The following is a 6,000-nucleotide window of genomic DNA, read 5'->3' as shown; positions in this document are numbered from 1 at the left end:
ATAGAAACCAAATACTTTAAAGGAAAAACCTAGAGTTTGTCAAGGATATAAATTCAAAGGCAAAACCCATGGCACTCGACCAAATCAATACCCATCCGCGTGGCATGCTATGAAGCTCTAATTACTGTGCTCAAGATCAATGTAACATTACTCAAGAGTGGAGAAGCCAAATGTAAATGAAGGAGGTCTTTCTTAAACAGGTGATGACCAACTCCCTGAGCTCAGCTAAGAGTCCCACGGTATTTATACACAATCACCTGACGGCCTGTAAGCGCTCACGTAAGCAGGAAAGTGTAGAATTGTGTTGTGGTACATGCAGGACAAAATTTATGAGGTGGTGCTCACAGAACATACAAGGGACATTTAAAAAAATTTTTTAATTTTATCAACATTTTAAAAATTGAAGTATAGTTGATTTACAGTGTTGTGTTAATTTCTGCTGTACAGCAAAGTGATTCAGTTATACATATATGTATTCTTTTTTTAATATTCTTTTCCATTATAGTTTATCATAGGATATTGAATATAGTTCCCTGTGCTATACAGTAGGACCTTGTTGTTTATCCATCCTATATATAATCGCTTACATCTGCTAACTCCAGCCTCCCACTCCATTCCTCCCCCAAACCCCGTCCCCCTTGGCAACCACCAGTCTGTTCTCCATGTCAGTGATTCTGTTTCCGTTTTGTAGAAAGGTTCATTTGTGTCATATTTTAGATTCCACGTATAAGTGATATCATATGACATTTGCCTTTCTCTTTCTGACTTACTTCACTTCGTATGATAATCTCTAGTCGCATCCATGTTGCTGCAAATGGCATTATTTCGTTCTTTTTTACGGCTGAGTAGTATTCCATTGTATACACGTACACAATGAGTTGCATACAAGAATACTAATGGCACAGGAAGATGGCCTGTGGCGGAAGGCAGAGCATCCTTATACGTGCAGCTCCAGGGAGGCTGCTGCCTTGAGGCTGTGATTCCGAGCATTACACCTAGAGCACAGTTTGAATATTTGCTAATATCTCTACTGTTTACTGTTTTCAAACTTAATTATACAACAATCTAAAATACCGGCCATAAGTTCTACTCCTCTAGGGAGAGGAGGAAAGGGATGGGGCCATAGGGTCTTTTCATTGACCTCTATTTTAGGAAAGATACAGACAAGAAAGTGGGTTGGAGTTGGGAAAAAAGATTGCTTTAGGGACTTCCCTGGCGGTTCAGCGGTTGAAGACTTTGCCTTCCAACGCAGGGGGTGTGGGTTCAATCCCTTGTCAGGGAGCTAAGATCCCACATACCTTGGGGCCAAAACACCAAAGCATAAAACAGAAGCAGTATTGTAACAAATTCATAAAAAGACTTTGAAAATGGTCCACATCAAAAAAAAAATCTTTAAAAAAAAAATAGATTGCTTCATTAGTCCATAGATCGGCAACTAGCAACCCTGGTCTCTGTTGTTCTATTTTTCATTATTTAATCCAGAATGAGGATAAACAACTTATTTCCTTGGCTCCTGTCTCTCTCTTTTCTTAATTCACTGTTTGATGCCATCCCGTCAGTCACCTGTGTCCTCACTGTGGGGCAGGAGCCTGAAAGCCCTCCCTTTTCCACCCGATGATGCTCCACTGTTTGGGGTTTTTAGGGATAGACGAGAGCGAAGGAGCAGGAGACACTGGAAGAGAGGCAGCAAAGTGCTCCCGAGCCATTTGCATGGGCTCAGAAGTGAAAATGCAGAATTAAAACCTTTAAGATCCTCTGCAACCTGGCTTCAACCCATCTCTCCAGCTGTCTCTCACTTCTCACCTTCCCTAACTCTTGATTCCAGATGTACACACCTAGTCATCATCCCTTTGCAGAAAACCCTGGAGATTAGCTACCCCAAAGCCATTCTGAAAATCATTCTCTTCTGCTGCTCCCCACCATAGAGGCTGGAAAGCCAAACACACACACTTTCCCCATCTCCGTGGCAGGTGTGGGTGGCTCCAAGTGCCAGTTCTGGTCCATTAGATGTAGGTGGAAATCTGCTAGGGCAACTTCTGGGAAAGCTTTTGTTTCCTCATAAAATGGGACAGATGCAGCTAATACAGCCTTTCCTTCGCTCCCCTTTTCCAACCTGGAACATGGATGAGATGGCAGGAGCTTGCAGCCATCTTGTAATCATGAGGGAAAGAGCAAGGCGAGTACAGAGACGTAAGCACTGAGCCACTGACCTATCTCTAGATGTCCTGCTCCATGAGAAAATAGAATTTTATTAGCTTAAGCTACTGCTGGTTTAGTTTTCTGTTACTTACAGCTTAATTCATTCTTAAACGATGGATGACCCTGAACTGAGTGCTGGGGATATAATGGAGAACAAAGCAGGTGCGGACCTCTTTCCTATCAAACATATTATCAAGTGTGAGAGATGGAAAAAAAGGAAATGAGTAAGTCCAAACATTACAAATGTTGGGACTCTCAGCTCCTCATGTGCATGGGGGTCATGACAGCACCTCCCTCATAAAGTGTGCATGGAAGGCACCCAGCATGGCCTCTGACAGCAGTCAAGGCCGGTAGCCACTGTGATTTCCCAATGATCTTCAGAAAGGGGGAAGCCCATCCCCTAGAAGAGACCACTGTTTTGAAAGGCGGCCAGGAAAGGTGAAGACATAGCTCTCATTCCTCTTTAGCAAACCCCATGGAGAGCTGTTGACAGGGCTGGCCCTGTGCACCCTGGGAGGATGGCACGCCCTCCCAGTGCCGTGACCCACTGGCTCTCATCCTTACTGGCTCCCCCAGGCACTTGGTTCCAGCTTAGCTACTTTCCCCACCGCCCCTCACAGCCTCGAGTCCCCTTTCCTTCTCTTCTGGCCAAGATGCACATTGATTCTTTCACTTCTATCCTCTTCAGTTAATGAAACTGGACCCCAGCTTTTCTGACCTCATCTCATCATCCTGCATAAACCCTCTGGGCAGGTCTTCCCGTCTCCACGGTTATGCATCTGGGGTAGTGAGTTTTCTTCTTGGTCTATCTTTGTGGTCCCTGGAACCCTTTGTGGCCCACAGCTGCAAACAGTTTCCTCAACTTCAGAGCATGGAATCGCTGTGACACGGTCACGGTAAGTGTCTGTGGTTTAGCATGGGGTGCGTGTCCTCCTTCCCTGGGATCTTTGGGCTTCTATTCTGAAGGACTTTGGAACTGTAAACACAGGATTCCTGCGACAGTAAACACCATCAGTAGTATCTATACACCTGTGGAATCTTGGAAAATAACTACACTTAGGATTCGTCTCAGCTGTTTAAGTCAAAGATCTTTATTTCCAGTTTCTTTTTAAAGAAAGCTCTTATAAGAATCAGAGATGAAAGATCACACGTAAATCACACTTCTTCCTCAATAACAAAAATACGGTTTCCATAATTTTTAAAAATCAGTTTTTAGGGATCCAGAGAGCTGGGAAAATGCTGCTGGGTTTTTCTGGTCTCCCACGGAATTTTCTAAGTCATTTAGAAGGACGCATATGTATCGTGGGTGCCTTATTTCCCTCCACGAGAACAAGAGCCTCAGGATCTGGAACGTGCTTATTTCAGGAAATTGGCAGTGACTGATTGGCTCCGAAGGAAAGTCGGCCCTACTGGAGCTGCACAGGGAGCTTCATTTCCTCCTGGAGGAAGTGGGCACAGACGCAAGCATCCAGGGAGCTCTAGTTCAGCCAATTATTCATTGCTCTTCACCAGCCAGACCTCGTTGCGACGTCCGTAGGGCTTCATGGGAGGGTCATACCCAGTGCAGAAGTAGAAGTCACTCCGGCAGGTGGCTGTACCCTCCAGGGTGGTGCGCAGCTCGGCGGCATGAGCTACGTAGTCAGTTGCCTTGGCATAACCGCCAAACTGCCTGAGGACACAAAGCAAGTCACTGGTTCAGAAAGGACAGGGTCTCAGAGAGAGGGGGGGGACGTCAAAAGAGTCACTCACTACTCTTATTACGACAAGCATGCTCTAGTTGTTAAGACTTCAGATCTGCCCCTTCCTACAGGGGTGGAACGAATCTCACCGAGCGTGAGCCTCGTTTGTAAAACAGGGATATGTTTCCTTTTTCTTCCAATAGGTTATGAGCATTAACTACAATCACGGATGTAAAAAACTCTAACGCAGGGCCTGAACCACACTACATTCGGCCCTCGGCATCGGGGGGTTCTGTACCCGCAGATTCAACCAACTGCAGATTGAAAATATTTGGGGGAAAAAAAAACGTTCCAGAAAGTTCCAAAAAGCCAAACTTTAAATTTGCCACGTGCCATCAACTATTTACGTAGCATTTACAGTAATAGGTATTATAAGTCATCTAGAGATGATTCAAAGTAGGTGGAAGGACGTATGTAGATTATATGCGAATACGACACCACTTTAGATAAGGGACTCCGGCATCCTTGGATTTTGGTATCTGTGAGGGTCCTGGAACCAGTCTGGAACCAGTACTGTAGTTGGTACAATAGGCGAGCTTCCCTTCCCTTTCTGAAATTTCCTGAACAGATGGGAGGCTGACTTTTCCCAAAGCCATGTCTTTACCCTTTTCTCTAGCTTCCTCTGCTGCCCCAGTCGCCTCTCTTCCCTGCCTCTCTGTCGCCAGCTGGCGGGGAGGAGAACCGAGGGAGTTAGGGTGGAGCTGGAGCTCATGTTTCTCCCACTGCAGAGCAGTTCTAAGGACAAGTAGCAGCTTTGTTAAAAAACAGAGCTACCTTGTGACCACCTAGAGGGGTGGGGTAGGGAGGGTGGGAGGGAGACTCAAGAGGGAGGAGATATGGGGATATATGTATATGTATAGGTGATTCACTTTGTTATACAGCAGAAACTAACACACCATTGTAAAGCAATTATACTCCAATAAAGATGTTAAAAAACAAACAAACAAAAGAAAACAGAGCTACCAAAGGCAGGGCCCCTAGGCAAGCTTTAAGCATGCCTGCCCCAAATAAGGAAATCACTTCAGGGCTTCCCTGGTGGCGCAGTGGTTGAGAGTCCGCCTGCCGATGCAGGGGACACGGGTCCGGGAAGATCCCGCATGCCGCGGAGCGGCTGGGCCCGTGAGCCGTGGCCGCTGAGCCTGTGCGTCTGAAGCCTGTGCTCCGCAATGGGAGAGACCACAGCAGTGAGAGGCCCGCGTACCGCAAAAGAGAAATCACTTCTAATAGATCCCTTCTCCTGCTCAAATCAGGAAAGCCTTCTTTTTCTAGTAAGTAAAGATGATTTTTCCAAATCAGGCTTTTCTCTTGATGGCAGAAGGTGGAGATAGAGAAGCAATAAAGTTTGTCTTTTCACGACCGTTATTCTCTCCTTACGTCACCTGCCTTCGCTCCAAAATTCGTCCTGTGACCTACCCTAAATACACCACTCTAAATCTGGGGCTGCATTACAATCTTTACTAGTGTCAAACACATCCCCATTTCTAACGAGCTTGATGACTCAAAGGTCTGAATCTGCGCCCAGCCAAGATTGGGCCAAATGCATTATTCTGGGTGGGGTTCTCTGACTCACGCTTTGCTCTTTTATAACTCGCTAAGCATTCAGCACATTGATTACAGGGTTACTGCTTTGAAAATACCCAGGAGTTCATCTCTAAGGAGTTGGTTGTTCTAATGTCTAGACAATAGCTACAGCACATGGACAGGGCTGAGACCAATTTGGGAGACAGGGGGCTTGGTCCTTCAAGTCTACTGAAGAAAGATTATAAGGCAGATGGAGAAAGGTGAGTTCTAGCTTCATTGAGGCTCAAATGAGATAAAACTGGATTAGGAGGCAGAGGATGAATATTAATTAAGGAAGGATTGTTCTGACAATGAAAGCCTGTAAGACACTGGGCTTATTTTTGAAGAATGTCTATAGATTGAGGACCGCCCGTCTGAAACGAATCAGATGCTGGATGGGGGTGGGGTGATCAGGTGTTAAATGCCTCTGCAGCCCCCTCTCAAGATGTGATACTAAGCTGTTTTCTGTGTAAATCGATGATGTTGGCTCTTTAAGCTACTG

At 45.6% G+C, this 6,000-nt stretch overlaps 1 protein-coding gene across 1 annotated transcript in view; it reads right to left on the bottom strand.

The window, feature by feature from the left end:
- Positions 1-358: 358 nt before the first annotated feature.
- Positions 359-6,000, bottom strand: part of HEBP1 (heme binding protein 1) — a 28,347-nt gene continuing 22,705 nt past the window's right edge. Inside the window, exon 4 of the mRNA XM_079937443.1 lies at positions 359-3,868. Coding sequence (XP_079793569.1) covers positions 3,691-3,868 — 178 coding nt within the window. The 3' untranslated portion in view covers positions 359-3,690. The remainder of the gene's footprint in view (positions 3,869-6,000) is intronic.

Source organism: Stenella coeruleoalba (genome assembly GCF_951394435.1).
Source record: "Stenella coeruleoalba genome assembly, chromosome: 11".
NCBI lineage: Eukaryota > Metazoa > Chordata > Mammalia > Artiodactyla > Delphinidae > Stenella > Stenella coeruleoalba.
Note: the sequence above shows the minus strand (reverse complement) of the source record. Positions and strands in the feature narration are given on the sequence as shown.